We start from the raw sequence: 18271 nt of genomic DNA on the forward strand, positions 1-18271 counted from the left end.
TCATATCCATCTTCAAGTATTTATTAGATTTGGTCGTGCTTTATCTTTCTCGGTCTTCCTCGATTCTTCAACCACAAACATTCTATAAACATCATTTTATTAAATATGTACTCGTAAACAAGAAATGTTTTTAAAACATTAAAGCATTGACTTCGTTTTTTTTGTGCTAGTAAAAATTTTTACAATATGTTCAAGAAAATACATTTCACGTCGTGTTATTTATTATTATCACATTCGGACTTTTCCACATATTTAATTTATTATAGAGGAATCAAACAGTTTAACGATTCAAGTTAGTATATAACCTCTTTTATCCAACAGCAAACTAAAGAACTTTTTAAACAAACTAAACAATTAAATATAACTGAAATCTTTCAACTAGAACCCTTTGAATTTATTCAATAACTGGCCATTGATGTAATTGTAGACGAAGAACTAAAACTAGAAAAAAATGAAGTAAACATGAGCATAATACGAGAATATAAGAACAATATCATATACAACATTCTAAATCGAGACAGCCGAGACTGATAAAACAGGGACTAAAATTATACAATAAACTACCAGACAAAACTATACAAAAGATGTTTAAAATATTATCATTAACGATAGAATATGAATTAAAAAAAGAAAAATTAATTTGTTGAATAAATGTAATCCGCAAGGGTTTATAAATAAATTTCAAATAAAAAAACCTCTTTCTCACTGACGGAACAAATTTGTTCAGGCGTAAAATAATTAATATAAATCTCTTATCTGAAAATGCATTTAATGCAACTAATCGCTTTCGGTATATATTTGGACAATGTTTAGTAGTTTCAGCCAATTTGAAGTACGAGTTAAAAAAATACTACTGTGGATGAGTGATCAGTTTTTCATTGTGTTGTCACTCGTTTGGTTGTCTTAAACTACTACATCTTTCTTTTTTTTATATTAAAATTATGATAGCTAGTAAGTTCTTTTATTTAAAAATATTTTTGCGGTAAGATTAAGATGAGTGTTTTTAATTTATTTTTGTAAATACCTATTTCGTTTTAGAAAAACAACAACTTTTTACATTGCAATTTCCTGACGGTTCAAATTTGTTTGACCGGTTTTTTTTATGTAAAGAGTTTAAAAAAAAAACAATAAATATACATGATCGTTTTCAAGGTGAAAATAACAATTAAAAAAAATTCGCCTATCAAAAGATTTCGCAGATAAAAATGATAAACCTAATATAAAAAGAGAAGAGTATAAATGCATCCATTGGATTTTTTTTTCATGAATAATAAAATAAACAAACAAAGACTTCCATATTCCATTTTCAAAAAGATTTCTCCTGTTTATATCTACCTCGTTATCAAATATTCCTTACCTTCCAGTCTGGCTGTCTCCAGGGCAGGCTCAATCGGTGATTCTTCTCCTTTCCTGAAGCTTTCGAGTCCGAAATCCGATAGTTTCACCACCCACCTGGAGTCCACGAGGCAGTTCGAGGACTGCAAAGATCCGTGACAACGGAGGGGAGATTCGTGAAGGTAATTCATACCCTGGAAAACCAAATAAATTTGATCTGTGAGCTTTTACAGGGCGGCTTATGAAATGTAATTGACTGGTTTAAGTGACCACTTAACAAATTAATCGATCTAAATTATTTTACAACGATAAAAATCTTCTTCTTGGACCAGTTCGTTTGATTAACAATATTTTGAATTTGTTTTTATATTAGGACAAATTGGAATATATTTTTTGTAACCTGGTCCAAGAAGAAGTTCAATAATTAGAAAATTGTATTCAGGCGTTGCCTAATACGTAAAATGATTCGATCACAACAATAAAGATTTCAGCTCTTTAACTTCCCAAAAATCAAGAGATAAAAGGGATGAACAATTATCGATGTTCAAACATAGGCAAAATGGTAACACACAGTGTTTGAAGTGGCTAGTTAAACCAGCCACGACAGGTGTAAAGTTTATAATCCATTGAACGATAACATAGACACGTGCAATAATTTAACCTGAAATAAAGAGCAACGACCGATGAAGCAAGTCGTCATTTTATATTGAATACAATATTTGATATTCGGCAAGACTAACAGCATTGCACATAAAACGTCCGTCCACATAAAAACAACGTTTTGCAGTATATTTACGCCATAAAGATATGAAAAACAAAGGAATGTGGCCCATAAAGAGACCCCAGGGCGTGGTAATGCTCAGTCAGCCCAAGCAAGTCAGCCCAAAGAGCCCAAACCAGTCAGCTCAATGTAGAACTTAGTTTCAGAATGTAGTCCAAGTGCAGTGAGTTCAACTCATCATCACTAATGCTCTCGTGGTCCATAAAGATTCCATTTAAATATTCGCCACGTAAAAATACAAATTAAACATCAACCTCGTGTCTTCTGTCAATCTTCATCTGGGGTAGGAGCTTCACAACCCTGAACAACCTTATTCCTACACGCTCTGTTCATACGCCCTGTAAATGCCTAGAGTTCCATATACCATTTTCTCACAGTATAGTGTAGTGACTTAATAAAAACCTGTAAGTTTTTAAATTCGAATTTAGGAAAACTAGGATAAAATATTAATATGATAACAATAATAATACAATGTATTTAATAAGGAAGTTCAGTGGTTTTTACATTATTTATTTCTTAACGAACTATTGAATTAGGTAAAAAAAACAATTTTATGTACAATTTTTTATTTTTTTTATTATCAGTGCTATGATATTTTTGGGTTTTGTAATTACTCTGCCAGTGACATCACAAGTTTTCTTCGATAAGTTTTCCTGATTGGTGAGTTGGTTTTTCCAATTCTCTCCCCAAAACTCTATTATTGATTTCGGAGAACTAGTGACGTCGTCCAAAGTAATTTATTTTTCCAAATTTGTTGCAACACAGGGAATTTTTTTCGAGAGATTTTTTTACTTCACAAAAGTCAACAGATGGAAGAGTTGATGTTTTTAAAATATAAATATAATGTGTCTAAAAATAAAGCATGTAAAATTTTTGGAGAATTTATATTATTATTATGACTATAATGGATAACTTACATAACGCCATTTTCGTAATATATTATCTGAAGAGCGCTTTACAAAATGATTACATAAATAATACTTAAATTAAATTTTAACTAAAAATATGTAATTCAAGCAAAATAATTTACTTTGTCATCAGGTGCTACGGATTTATTCAAATGTTTTAGAGAACAAGTGGGTTTTAAGTTTTTTTCGAAACATCTCTCTCACAATTTCGCATTTCTGCTGGAAGAGCATTTCTATGTGTCATCGGAACTTAACGTCAATATTAGAAAGTCTACATAAGTTCGTACATTATATATCATGAACAAACGATATTGCTATTGAGGATCAAGTAGTCAGAAGAACAAGGAGTTCCCCAGGACTTCATATCATTACGGAGATGAAAGAATACTTCGCCAGAGCATTCAACAATCCAGTTTTATTTCATTCGATATAGTAAAATAACTAGATACCGTAAAATAGAGTGACTTTTAAAATGTTTAATACATATTATTTTTACCTTACGTTTATCTAACATATTATGACAAAAATAATCTGCATCTGGTATACTAATGCAATGCCTTATGCGCAATTAGTTGCGGATAGGGATATGATGATAATGATATACGAGATCTGTTCAGAAAATAAAGGGATTTTTTAAATTTCGCAAGTTTGGAGAGTCCGATTGTTAATTTTTATTTTTGTTATGTTGGTATACACCCCCCTGAATTTTGCTAAAATTTTTAGTTGTATTCATTGTTTACATTGTCTGTGGCACACCTCGTAGTATATCATATAGGCACTTTAAAGGGTATTACTGATAAGGAGCGTGTATATTCAATGTAAAAAACTATAGAACTAGAGATAGAAATATATTAGAACAAAATAATTTAGGAGGAAAGGCGGTCTCACTTTTCTTTGTACACACGTAAACTTTTATTATTTTTTCTCGTTTATGCCACAAGAACAATGAATTTTTTCACACCATAGATATTTATTATTCATAGCTCCAAAACTGTTCAATGCATTTAAAAAAGACAATAAGATAGAAATGAATTATTTGTTTTTTTTCCAACTTAGATTTTTGTTGAAATTATGGATTAAAAAAACAAATCTCAATAGTTTATTTTTGATTGATTGATTTGGTGTTTATTTTGAAGAACTCCATATTTAAACTTATAATTAGAAATCAAACACTGATTTGAGTCTACTGAACAAGTTGTTCAGTAGACTCAAATCAGTGTTTGATTTCTAATTATAAGTTTATTTTTAATATGCATAGCATATATTTACATCAGAATTTTTTCAGTTTTATTGATTCAAAAAGTATGTTCTAATACTAGCACCTATTTTTTAGTTTTTGACATCTTTCGTATTCTTCCAGTAGCCTTTATTGATATTTAAAATAAAATCGATACCCACACACAGGCCATGCTTTTTAGAGTTTTTTTTTACGTTTATATAAAAGTGTATCTTGTATTTGTAACTTATTTACACCTTAACATATTACAACAGAGATGAAGAACATTTTAGAGAAGGTAATATAGAAGTCTAGGCATCTACAGGGCTTGTGACTTGTCATTGGCTGGTTTAAGTGGCCACTCTACACACTGAGTAATATTCACATCTAGACTTCTATATTACCTTCTCTAAAATGTTCTTCATTTCTGTTGTAATATGTTAATATTAACAGCTCCCTAGGGAGTTGAATCTAGTCCTTGTCTACAAAAATTTGAAAATAATGTTCTTATTTATACCCATTGTAAAATGACAAAAATAATTTTTAACAATAAAAATAAAGAAATAAAAAAAATAAAAAATAAAAGTTACGAAAAAAAGTTTTAATATTTGTCGATGTACGAATGAAATATAAACTTACTCAAGAAAAATAAGTGAATAAATCAATATAAGTGAAATAGAAAACTTGAAACGCTTTAAATTGTATTCGTATAATTTATTTTGATGTGGTGGTAATGGTGGTGAAATAGATCTATTCCCTCGTAGTCAGACGAACTTTTTTAATTTTTAGAAGATTTTTGTTTCCGAAACAAAAAATAATTAAATTGCCTCGTAAATAAAATATTGTATTAAGAATTTGCAGAAAGCGAAAAGTGCAAAAATTGTATTAAAAAAAGGATGATGTTTAAAGTCACCCCGGTCACTGTACTATTTTGTTGAAAAATTCTGTAAGAAAATAAGTATAGGAAAGGGAAGCGTCCGAAAAACAAATGCCATTTTTTGTTCGTGGAATGTACTGGAGTCTCATTTTACTGCAGAACATCACGAGAAAACTAACTTAATAAGGCGTACTTGAGACATAATGGCAAGATCACTTTTGGTGCCTGAGCTTGCTTTTCGTCGCGATAGTAGGGACGCGGACGCGGTCGCTGACGCGAATAATCGATTAACGTAGTAAGGAAAAAATAACAAATCGATTTATATTATGTGAGGAAATATTAAATCCAATCACAAAACCAGATTGTCGTGAATGTTAGGCTGCATCCCATTGATCTTACAATTTGCTTCTGATAGTGTTCCTGTTCCTGCATCTTTGTATCTTCTTTCTTCTTTTTCACATGCGCTCGTAAGTGGAGCATGTAGACATCACCATTTGCCTCCAGGAGACCCTATCGCCAGCTAGCATTTTCGCCTCTTTCCACGTCAATCCAGCGCCCCTTAGTTCCACTGAATAACGTTATAAGATCGTCATCGACGGCCTTCTAGGACGGCGTGAGCCCGCAGGTTTAAAGAAGAGGCAAATTGTGTTTAGGTTCTCCTGAGGCATGCGCAGTACGTGTTTGAGCCAGGTCCACCGCCGCATCCTCAAAACGCTCGTTATAGGAGGCTGCTGCGTCCGTTCTCGGACTTTAATGTTAGTTATAAAACCGAACCATCTTATACTTAATATTCTTCTCAAGCACTTACTCTCAAAACTCAGAAGTTTGGTGTTTTGAGCTATGGTAAGGTGCCAAGATTCCCACCCATATAAGAGTACTGGCATTTGCAAGAGTTGAACAATCGGCATTTCGTTTTGATCGAGTTCTAGACAACGAGCACTATGTTAAAAGTTACTCCAGTAATTCCTAGGCGGGTTGCGAGCTCTTTATGCATGCTTCCATCCTCAGTTATATGAACTCCCGAGTATTTAAAGCCGTCAACTTTCTCAATCCTCTGTCCATTATTGTAGAGAGGCTGATCAGGGTCAGGACAGACTTTCAATATTTAAATGAAAGAATGGAACACTGAATTAAGTGAACAATAATTTCGGAAGACGACGATCGTTGATCCTGGTAGTAGGTGACGGGTAGCAGAGGTCGAGAAAAGAGCGAGCGATCACTGCGTCGGTACTTTTATAGTCCTACCTACATCTCTGATCCTCTGGGCTGCCAACGTTGCGACTGTCACTTTCGTAGGCTATCCTCCGTGGTGTAGTGGTCAGGAGGCTTGACTCACGCACGGAAGGTTCCGGGTTCGATTCCCGGTGAGAACACAAAAATTAAAAATGTGATTTTTCTCAAGCCTGGTTGTTCTGTAATATAATTTACCACTGTAATTAGGACTCCTGGCCTGTTGTGGTGCAAAAAACGAAATGAAAATGAAATGAAATGCCTGACGGTTGGCGGTATCTACTTCTGAGGCACCACATCCTCTCTGAGCATGTTGGTATATTTCAGCACATGTGTAAGTGAGATAGTTATTTTCATCTGTGCGACGATATTATTTGCTTTGATAGTTCTGTGTATGTCGTCATACTGTATGGAAAATTTTGTCCATGTTCATTTAGCATTCAACGATCTACAATAAATTTCAAAGTTTCATCTGTATAGCCATGGCTTGTGTTGTCTTTTAGCTAGGTAAGAGACCTATTTTAAATAAACAAATGATCGATAAATAATTTCTAAAGTATAAAAGGTAAAAAACGTTAATATTACCAAAAATGTTTGCAAATCATTCCTTTAGTACAAATGTAATAAATTCTTTTTTATATCCGCATAAATTAATTTAGGTCTGAAGGGTTTTCTTGTCAGAGGGTTGAATACCAGTGATTGTCTAAATATTTGGCAAACCTTCTCAAAATATTTTTTAAAAATACAGTAAATTAATATCATACATTCGGTTTTCTCAACAATTGATCACATCCCTATTTCACACTAGATACGGCGTTTGAATAATTTGTCAGTAAATACTTTATTATTTACAGCATTAAAACTGTCTTGTTTGAAATTTAAAATAATAATAAAATGACTTGACTTTATACTAGTCATATAAAGGAATAACAATATTTTAAAGTATGTCTAAATGTTTGTAAACAAGTAATGAATTTTACTCCGCATGAAACCACGAAAACTTAAGTTTATTGTAACAGAGAGGGAAAACATTTTTCAAAAGAGAATATGGAACATTTACCGGGATTATGACCTGTTTTTGGCTGGTTTAAGTGATAATTTTCATATTTTTTAAAATTTGTTGATTTTTGTGAAGTAAATGAAGCCATTTTTAGAAATGCGCTAAATGAACTAACAAACGGCATTAGCATAAATGGACAAATTATAAACAATATCCGATACGCGGATGATACTGTCCTTCTAGCTGATAGTATGGAGAGCCTGCAACTATTATTGGACCACACGTTAACTACTGTAGTAGCATTTTATTTTTATCAAACAAAGAAAACATAGATAAACTAACTGTATTACAAAATAAAGCCTTTAGAATCATTTTGAAAAAAAACAGATATACGAGGGTAAAGTCGATGGTAAATGAAATGAAATTATTAACATATAAACAAAGAATATTTTACAATACAATGATATTTGTTCATAAAATTATAAACTCTAATAAAAAAACAGAATTTTGGAAAAAAATTGATCGGAACCAGCATGAACACGATCACAATACTAGAGAAAAGAACAAAATTAGACTTCCATTTAGGAAAAAGGCAAAGTCACAAAATTCAATTTTATTTAAAGCAATTAAAAAGTATTACGAAATGGAAAAAAATATTTATGAAGAAAAAAACATATCAAAATTTAAAATAATGGTCAAGACATATGTGATAAACAATTTATAAATAAAATATATTTGTAATGTTATTATTAGAACACACATAACAATATGTATGATATGTGTGCCCTACTTTAAGATTTAAATTTAAAAAAAAAATCACACGGCAAGTTTGAATAAAGCGCTAGAGATGAATATTTCCAAGACTAAATGTATGGTTATTCGGAAAAAGCCACCAAATTCCTCAATGACTTTAAAACTTGGAGCGCAGGTTATTGAGTAAGTTAATCAATATAAATATTTAGGATGCGTGACCTTCTTTGCAGTAGAGACTTTAATTTAGACCTCCGAATATTGCTCGATGTTACGTCTTCCCAGTACTTTTTTACGGCGTCGTAACGTGGACACTCACCCAAAACACTTCAAGCAAGATCGAAGCCTTTGAAATGTGGTGCTACAGGAGGATATTAAAAATCTCCTGGGTGGATAGAGTCCGAAACGATGATGTTCTCCGACGGATGAAAAAAGATACAGAGGTACTGAAGACCATAAAGAAAAGAAAACTTTGAAAATAGTACTTTGTGCATGTGATGAGAGGCGAAAAATATAAAATTTTACAAGTCATTCTACAGGGAAGCATTGAAAGAAGACGCAGTGCAGGTAGAAGGCGCATCTCTTGGCTTAAGAACTTGCGCGGCTGGTTCCATCGCAGCACCCAGTCTTTGTTTAGGGCAGCTGCCAATAAAGTAAGAATTGCAACAATGATTTCCAACCTCCTTCGGGGAGAGGAACCATAAGAAGAAGAAGAAGAAGAAGAAATGATTTAAAATCTTTGTTGATGTGGGTGAGATTCAATGGAATTTTATTGATTGAATCGGTATTTACATGGTTACACTTCACGATGAATAATTAAAAAATATTATTTTTTATATTTGCGGCACTAACTTTGCATCCGTTGTTTTTGGGATACTTAGTTTTCCCGGTAATTACTTTGAGCGTGTTTTTAATCTGACGTTGTTATTGATTTCAATTTTAACTTGATCATGATACTACTTTTAGGTAGGGTTTTTCCCCCTTTTTAAAATAATAAAAAATAATTTATAATGAACTTAGCATGTAATACGAGTATAATATGGCAACTTAAAATGGTTTGGTTATGGTTTTCATTCCCCTATGCCCAGAATTCTTAGGTCTGCCAACAAACATACAAGTCTTGATTTCTTTGATAACAAGTTGTCTTCTTTCAAACGATCACTGATTCAAATTCAATTATAAACCCCTCTCCCCCGCTTCCACTTCCATCAAGTCATTGTGTCTTTCTTCCTTTATAATATTTTTATATGCATAAATATGTCCTTAAAATGCCCGTTGGGTGTATATATAAATTAATAAACAAATAAATTAAAAAACAAAAAAAAAAAAAAAAAAATATTCCTATTAAGATACATATTACATAAAAATAATAACGGAGTTAATTATGTAGAAAATCATTAAATATAATTTTTTTATATCAGGAAAAATAAAAGTTCTTATCCAATGTCATTTGTGAACTGTGCCGTGTAATTGGAGCTTTGTGGGAAAATGTAAAGCTTCACAATTTCACAACTTTAGAGGACAGAGCTCATAAAATAAAACCGCTTTAAGTAAAGTAAAAATAAATTTGAAAGTGTTAAATTTAGGTGATTTAAGTTTTGATGAAAGTTTTTTAGCTGTCACGCTTTGTACCTACATTAAAACTTAAAACGGTGTTTTTGTGGTGAACGTAATATAATAACTAAAAAATTTATTAGTCTTAAAGGTAAGTATAAAATGTCTTAAAATAATTCCTACCGAATCCATTAAATATACTTTCCAAAAGCTATAAAAAAATACTAATGCAGCCAATTTTTCTATAATAATTTACCAGGACAAACCATTAACATCATTATCCCTTTTTTGCACCGAGTGGTTCATAGGGCACTGCATCACCTGGTTAGATGCAGGTAAAAGTGCTAGTCCAGGAGCAATGAAATATTACAGTTTAGAAAAACTTTAAATTCACTATTTCTCGTATACCCTGCCAGGAATCGAAATCAGGACCTCAAGAATGGTAGGCGAACAGTTGATTTCAAAATTCAGGACTTTTACCTCCAAGCATCCATCGAGAGTCAAATACTCATCCAGGGTTCTGGTTCTATTTCAAACCCAGAACTGTATTATTTATACGCCTGTTCATAGAGAATATTATAGAATGTATTATAGTGTCATTTTTTGCATAAATTTTTCCAACACTACTTAATCGCACCACTCGGTACAAAGCAGATGGAAGCTCAAATTTAGCATGTTTTACTGGTGCGCGGATTTGGCGTTGCTGTGCGTTATCATAATTTACTATGCCTCCGAACCCCGAAACAAATCAATGCAATTACCTACCTTTTACTGGGATTCTTCCAACCTTAATGATCGAACTTTTCTCTCGCGGCAGGCTCTATCAGATCCTGTCGTCAGATTGGTACTTGTCAGTTCTTAATTATTATTATTTTTTATTTTTTTTATATAGGAGTTGCTTTATTATTTACCTTGCTTATAATATACAAGGTTTATAATTCAAAAGTGGATTTTTCTGCAATTAAATTTCTTTAAATTTATCTAAACTGTTGGGATCAGGAGGGATATACTAATGTGGGCCAATCAGGAACTTCTCAGCATTTGCTTATGTGAAGAAGAAACCACTCAAAACTCTTCAGGAGAAGCCGGCCTGTTGGCAGTAGTCAACAGGCCTTCCGTTCCACTAGAGGAGTGTTCGGCATTTTCTTCCCTACTTTGGTTTATTTTACCAATAGCCTGCACTATATTGACCATGTATAATACTACCTCTCGTGTAAGTTCTTTATTACCTTTCACCGATGGGATGTCGCATAGATCTTTAAGTTCTTAATTATTGATTCATACGATAACACTACACAGCGGATTGAAATTACTTATTGATAGCTAAAATAACTTATTAGCGATCGCGCTGAGAATATCAAAATAACATGTTTATTTGGTGACAGTTCATTTGTTATCGGGGCAGAGAGACTAAAATCGAATACACTTCAGTATAATTGCAAAATTCAAACTAGGGCTAGTAGGTGGCAATAAATTTTACGCAGCAACCTAGTAAATGTGCAATAAATAATCATATAGTAAATGTGGCGCAAATACGTATAACTACGTATTTTAAACAAAACAGTTGATGGAAAATGTTATAAGTAAAATAATAACAATAAAAAGAAAATAATGCAAGTAGACTCACCCTTATTATATCACCAACAAGTGAGGCGATAAACATGCTGTCGAGTTTAACATCTTCGTTATCAAGAATGTCCTGTGAAAGATCATAAATATGTTTTTAAAGTTTTAAAAAATATCATAGAAATATTCTAAACCGTTAGGATTAAAAAAAATGTTTTTTCTGTTCAACTTCGCTAAGAAACTTCGCTAGTCTGTCTTTAAACCTATTCTTTATTATGTTATTTAATCATTTTTTACTGTTTATTTCTGAAAAATAAATATATAATAGATTCTGTGAAAAGGTTCGGTAGAATGTGAAGGAAAATGGCGTCACATAAAAAAAAGCGGAATTTAAAAAAACTAAAACCATGGAAAAATCATAGTGCCGTCAAAAACATGTATACGTAAATGTTTTGGATGCAATAATACCGTCAAATAGCAGGCTAAAATTCCTTCCATACCAACCTTTAAGTAAGCTTGTACAATCTAAGAATTAATTTGGTATACCTATGATAAATTGAATTATTACATTCAGGCATATTTGCCGTTTATGTTAATAAAATAAAATAAATGTGATTTGATTTATTATTTACCTTTAAGCTTCCCCGTGTGCAATATTCCGTGACTATGCAGATGTTAGGAGGTTCAGTGCATGCACCAATAAATCCGTTCAAATTGTCGTGACGCAAATCGCGCATCTGTGAAAATGAACATAGAAAAATAGTTAATGAGATGAAATTCTAAGAAAGGAAGTAAGACTAGGGGGGCGAATACAAACGCTATCTTCATCGGTATATATCGCGACGACATACATAACTTTATCATATAATATTAATAAAAGAGAGTCCAGAGAAAGTTCCAACGATATGTTAACTATAAGATAAGTCTACCTCTTTCTGAGATATCATATAATTTGTTATTAGAAAATTTGCAAGTATCCTCCCTTTCAACTAGAGGCATAGTAGCTAATGTTGCCACACTACATAATATTGTGAATAATGTTATAGATTGTCCATGCTTGGTAAATGAAATAAATTTTACGATTCCCCTTAAGACCCCCAGACTTAAGCTAGGGTTTCCTAGGACAGCGGTGCCCGCATCTTAACGGCCGTAGTGAACGGTGATGCGGTGGACAGCCGTCGTAACGTCGACTAGACAGTGGTTTCCTAGGGAAACGGTGTTAAATGGTGTTGATAACACCGTTTTCCTAGAAAACCACACTCTAGTCACCGTTACGACGGCTGTACTCCGCATCACCGTTCACTACGGCCGTTAAAATACGGGCACCGCTGTCCTAGGAAACCCTAGCTTTAGATGTACTTTCCACACAAAATTATTTCAAATTAATTATTATTTAAACTTATTGCAACAGAGAGGAATGCACTTTTGAGAAGGAAATATGGAAGTCTAGGCATTTACAGGGCTTATGACCTGTCATTGGCTGATTTAAGTGGCCACTTTCAACGCTGTGTAACATTCACCATTCTGCCCATGTTTGAACATCCACATTTCCTCAACTCTTCCATCTGTTGATTTTTGTGAAGTAAATGAGCTGAAACCTTTATTATACGGGTGAGATTCATCCGGCTAAACCAAATCACCTACTAGGTAACGCCTGAAAACAATTTTCCAATTTTCATACTTCTTCTTTTACCAGGTAGTTAATTCAACAATGTGTGAGTATGTCCAAATGCTTGCAGAGGTCAGTAAATGCCTAGACTTCCATATTCCCTTTTTAAAGGTGTTTTCCCTCTCTGTTGCAATAAGATTTAATTATGAATAACTCCCTAGGGAGGAAATCCAGCCAGTCTGCAAGCATTTGAAATACTCAAACATTGTGTAATTATTATTTACTTATTTATTGACGAACTTATGCAGTCCATTCTAACAATGGTAAATACAATTTCTTATAATAAATACAGGTACTAATCAAATAAAATACAACTAAATAAAATTAAATCCAGGACAAAAAACAATAAATTACTACCCCAAGACAAGATCCGGTCTGTCTTAGTGATTTTTTAAATCTATACCGACTTACACAAAAAAAGTCCAGATCTTATCTCGAGTTTACAATACGACACAATCGGGACATTGATGCATGCAAGCCATAGTTTGGGCTGTGTTGATCAAGGAACAGCACATGTTATGCTCAGTTATCTCCGTTAGTTCGATTTCCCCTTAATGCCAATACATTCAATCATCTTTTTGATATATTTAATACTTCGCCTGCTTTAATTTAAAAAAAAAAATGTCAAGTACAATGTAACATGTTACCAGTAAAATCAATGTTCAAATTAGTCACTCACTTGCTACTTAATTATTATATTGACGAAATAACCTTTCTTTATTTGTTTATATAAATATGTGTATGTACTTTAAATCCCTTAATTTTTTCAGATATTAAATAACACTTTGTAACAAGTAAATCACAAACTGTTGAATCACTTCCATTATTTCTTTTTAACATGTTTTTATCAACATTTGACCGTTTTGACCTTTGTATAACTGCTTCGTATTTTTGTTTATAAACTTATTGTGCATTATGTATTATATGAACAAATTTATATTGTAAAAGCTCTCTTAATTAAAAAAAAAAAATACAAACAAATACTATCTGTATCTATCTCGGTATTACGAAGCCGGCTCTACTGAAATGCCTATACGTGTTTGATGAAAAAAAAAAAGATTTTATTTTTCACAGTGGTAACCTTTTTATCGGAAATGTTTTCGTTGCACCTTACAGCGTATGCGCATAATGTCATCTCAAACGTCAAATGATATGACGCATGAGCTGTAACTATCTCAATATTTCAAATCCTAACCGATAGATGGAGCTCTCACTGCTGTATTACTAGTCAAATTTTCCTCCGGGCTCAATGTCAAATAAAAATGGGTTTATTTCCCTTTCGAATTTTAAAAAGAATTACGAGATAAAAAGTACCCACCTCTAAACAAACTTGCAATTAAAGAAAAAATGCTGGCTTTAACCCTTAATAGCATCAACTATTGCTCTCGATCAGAAAGACAATAATTATTGCTGACCTTACTCTAGAGACAATCAGTGGTAATGCTTGAATATGTTATGATTTGTTCTGCGTACTGCCAGGGTTTTCTAAAATACCCGCATACTGAGAACTCTTTACAACTCCTTGGTGCGAAGTAGACTCGAGAGTGGCTCGATGATTTGGGGGTCACATGAACTGAAGTACTCTCTTATGATAGAGAAAATCCAAAAGAAGTTTCTAAAATATCTCTACATGAGAGAGTGCGGGTATTATCCTTGGCTCTACCCGACCGAGTTTCTCCAGGGTATGCTTGGCTACAACAGTTAAGAGACTAGAAGGATTGTGTATTTGACTACACATTTTTATCGATTGTTGAGCGGTGTGATCGATAATTCTGAGATTATGATGAGCATTGGTTTGTATGTTCCTGATAATTACCTAAGAGAGCGTCAAGATAGATTGTTTCATATTCCGATATACAAGACCGCTATGCTGAACAACATCGCTTTGGATATTGATTTGTTTCATGTATCCGAAGGGATTTTCCAAAGATTCTCCTTTGACTTTGACATGAGTCTCTTTCATGCATTTTTTTCTTTTTCATAATATGTACGTATTGAATTTATGTTCGTAATGTATATATTATATTTAAATAAATACATTGAATTAAATTGAATTGAAAAATGCACCAAGTGATATAGGACAAACTTCACCCGCCATTCTCCCCTGGTACGTGTCCACAGTACTGCTAATTATGCCGAACTGCTGGACTTGCTCCACATCACCCCTGCTGCAATTAAATCAGCTATCCTTTCCATTGAGTGTCCATTCCTTCAATTCTCCTCTTTTAAATGTTTATTTAATATCTATTCGTCTTTTTTTTTTTTCATTAAACATAGATTTATTTGCAAATAATCACAATGACGTGCGGCGTTTGCTTTCGAAATAATTCGTAGTATTTTTTTTCCTTTTAGATTTACATTAGATTACTGTTCATTTCATGTTCGAGAATCTTGTAAACAAGCATCACAGTAAGTTTTAACTTTAACTATTTTATTTTATGTACAAGATTTAGGTCTTAATTTACATAGGTACTTTATATTTTTTTATTTGTTTTCGTATTTTTAATTTTTTTTTTTATTCATAAATTTCATAAAAAGTACACTTTTTTTACTTATTTTGGTTGGATTTGTGAGCAGCCACTATTTTGATTTATTTTATTTTCTCATGTTTCAGACCATTCAAGTATATTTATATTCTTTAATTTATTTGTAATTTTTACCTCTTTATTTATTTATTTATAAATTTATTGCAAAAAAGTAATTTACATACTTAATAACGGGGAATCTATATAAAAACAATTAATGTAAAATGGTACGACTTGTATTTGGTTGATATTAAAAAGCCGGTTAGTGGTTATATACTAATAATTACTGACAAAAGTTTAAATCTTTAATTAAAAAATAATAATTGAAATTGACAATGTTTTGAGTATGGCTAAATGTTTGTATACATGCTGACTTTCTTCCCTACGTAATTGTAAAGACCTAAATTGGTTGCATCAGAGAGGGAAAACATTTAAACATAGGCAGAATGGCAAATATTACAGTGTGTAAATTGGCCACTTAATCAGGCTAATTACAGGCCATAAGCCCTATAAATGCCTAGATTTCCATATTCCCTTTTTAAAAATGTTTCTTTCCGTTTTGCAACATACTTATTGAAATACAAAAAAATATTCCGCGTATCTTAAAATTGAAACAAAGAAATGAAGCCCTAAATCTGAACAAAATACTCTTAAACTCACAAGGTACTACTTGGTTAAACTTTATTTTAGGTTGCGAAAGGACATAAATTATAATAACTATACACTGAATGTTATATAAAAGTACCAACGAGAACATTTTACGCAGCTAAATGAACAGTACATTATACGTAAAATGGCTTTGGCTGCAAAAACATATTTTTAAAAAGGTTTATTCTAGAACACCTATTTTTTCCCCAGGAAAAGAGATACGGTCTCTTATTCAAACTCTTCCAATGACAAAAAATCTTTCACCAAAGTGTTCCAATTATAAATGATTTTTTTTCCTAATTTAATTTGGATTGGAAATTTTTCAATTGTCCTGAATCTTGAACAACTCAAGAACCTCGGTTTGCGTGATCACTTGTCGGATTGTGTGACATTCGCATTAACAGTGCGTAAAGTGATCACTTTAACTGGCCAATGACCTCATAAGCTCTTTCAATTCTTAGACCTCCGCATTTCTTTATCAAATATGTTTTTCCTCTCTGTTGCAATAAATTGATTTCAGTGAGTTATAGCCGGCTAATAAAGGTTTCGGCTCTTTAATTTCGAAAAAATCAACAGATGAAAGAATTGAAGGAATATAGATGTTCAAATATGGGCAGAATGGTGAATGTTACACAGTGTGTAAAGTTGCCACTTAAACCAGCCAATGACTTGACCTTAGACTTTTATATTACCTTCTCTAAAATGTTCTTCATCTCTGTTTTAATATTTAAATAAGTATAAGTTGAAATTGAAAATAAGAATGCCAAAATAGGTTAGTAAATTTATTTCCTTCTTGGTAGAATCATTATATCACTTCTTCACAATATTTTAAATTATCCCACTTCTGATGTTTATCTAAAAAAGCTCTGCTAACTCTTCGTTCCAGTAAAGAGAGAACCCTTTCAATACTCATTTACCGCTCTAATTTTTTTGCTTCCTTTTTCATAATAGTAGCTGCTCGGTTATGGAATAATCTACCCACTAATGCCAGAGACGCCACCTTCTTTATTTACATTCAAATCACGTATGAAATGTCACTTCCTGAATATTTCAGTTTTTCCTTTCTCCTCCTTATTGACCCTCTTCTCTCTTCATAGTACAGTTAAAATATTTAGTCAATTTTTATTTCTTAAAAAAATGATATGTTTATCAATATTTTGTTAATTATAATGAAAATATTAAAATATACCAGCAATATGTTCAAACACCACTGATTTTATCAAACTGAACGGTTTGGGTACGTAAGAAGAAATGGCCTTAAGGCAATATGTCTGCCCTTATTTTATTTTATTTTATTTGGTTCAGAAAACATACAGTCAAATATGAAAAGAATAAAAAAAAACGATTTTCTAACATAAAAAGACCAATTAAGTTTTTATAAATTATGCAAAAGATTTAAACACCAAATGTGACAAAAATATATAAATAAATAAGAAACTCAAGTGAGAAAAGAATAATTGTTAACATTTGCGTTATCCATAGAGGCATTTTATGCATATGTATGTAAACTGGTTATATATACAAAGTGTTTGAATAAATAGAATTCAGCCTTGCCTTGAAATATTTTTCTTTTTATTTTTTCGGCAAAGCACCCAAATTTGAGTTATACATGTCTTAATTTACCAATGTTTTTGTTGCAAGGTTGCAAAATTGTTGCAAATTAACCAAAGATTTGACAACATTTAACGAGTGGATCACATGTAAACAACTTATAGAACATGGCTGATCAATAAAATAATAATAAGTAATTTATTTAATTTTAATTCAAATAATTTTCATTTCGTAAATTATTTAGTTTGTCAGAATATATACTTCGTGTCTTAGATATTTTTTTTGTATTTCCTTAAATGTTCGACTATCACACTTTTGATCATAGGACAGTTCAAGGAAAGAAGGTGTTGAATATTAAGTGGAAAAGATAGACCCAGTAAGTAAATGTCTATCAAAAATTCGTCAGTAGGTAACAATCTGTAGTTAAAGTCTTGAAATATTTACACATACCCAAAATATTTTTACAGAAATAAGCTTCTTTTACAACCTTAAATTACAATTTTCATTAAATTCATGGTAAAAAAAATGCTCAATTCTCTTGTAAAATTATATTATTAAATGAAAACTTTAACGAGTTTTGTCCTCATTGGGCATAATACGTTAACGTTATTCTTTAAAGTGTATTATTATTATATTTAATACGCAGCAAACGCCAGAAGTT

At 32.0% G+C, this 18271-nt stretch overlaps 1 protein-coding gene across 1 annotated transcript in view; it reads right to left on the minus strand.

The window, feature by feature from the left end:
- Nucleotides 1-1357: 1357 nt before the first annotated feature.
- LOC148283057 (guanylate cyclase 32E) overlaps nucleotides 1358-18271 on the minus strand; it is a gene marked incomplete at its 3' end in the record, with an annotated part of 223567 nt that continues 206653 nt past the window's right edge. The window contains exons 14-16 of the mRNA XM_088224128.1: nucleotides 11850-11954; nucleotides 11279-11350; nucleotides 1358-1529 (exon numbers count right to left, since the gene is read on the minus strand). Coding sequence (XP_088080254.1) covers nucleotides 1358-1529; nucleotides 11279-11350; nucleotides 11850-11954 — 349 coding nt within the window. The remainder of the gene's footprint in view (nucleotides 1530-11278; nucleotides 11351-11849; nucleotides 11955-18271) is intronic.

Source organism: Micrasema longulum, unplaced genomic scaffold, assembly GCF_059751315.1.
Source record: "Micrasema longulum isolate JH-2025_06_02 unplaced genomic scaffold, ASM5975131v1 h1tg000264l, whole genome shotgun sequence".
Classification (NCBI taxonomy): Eukaryota; Metazoa; Arthropoda; class Insecta; order Trichoptera; family Brachycentridae; genus Micrasema; species Micrasema longulum.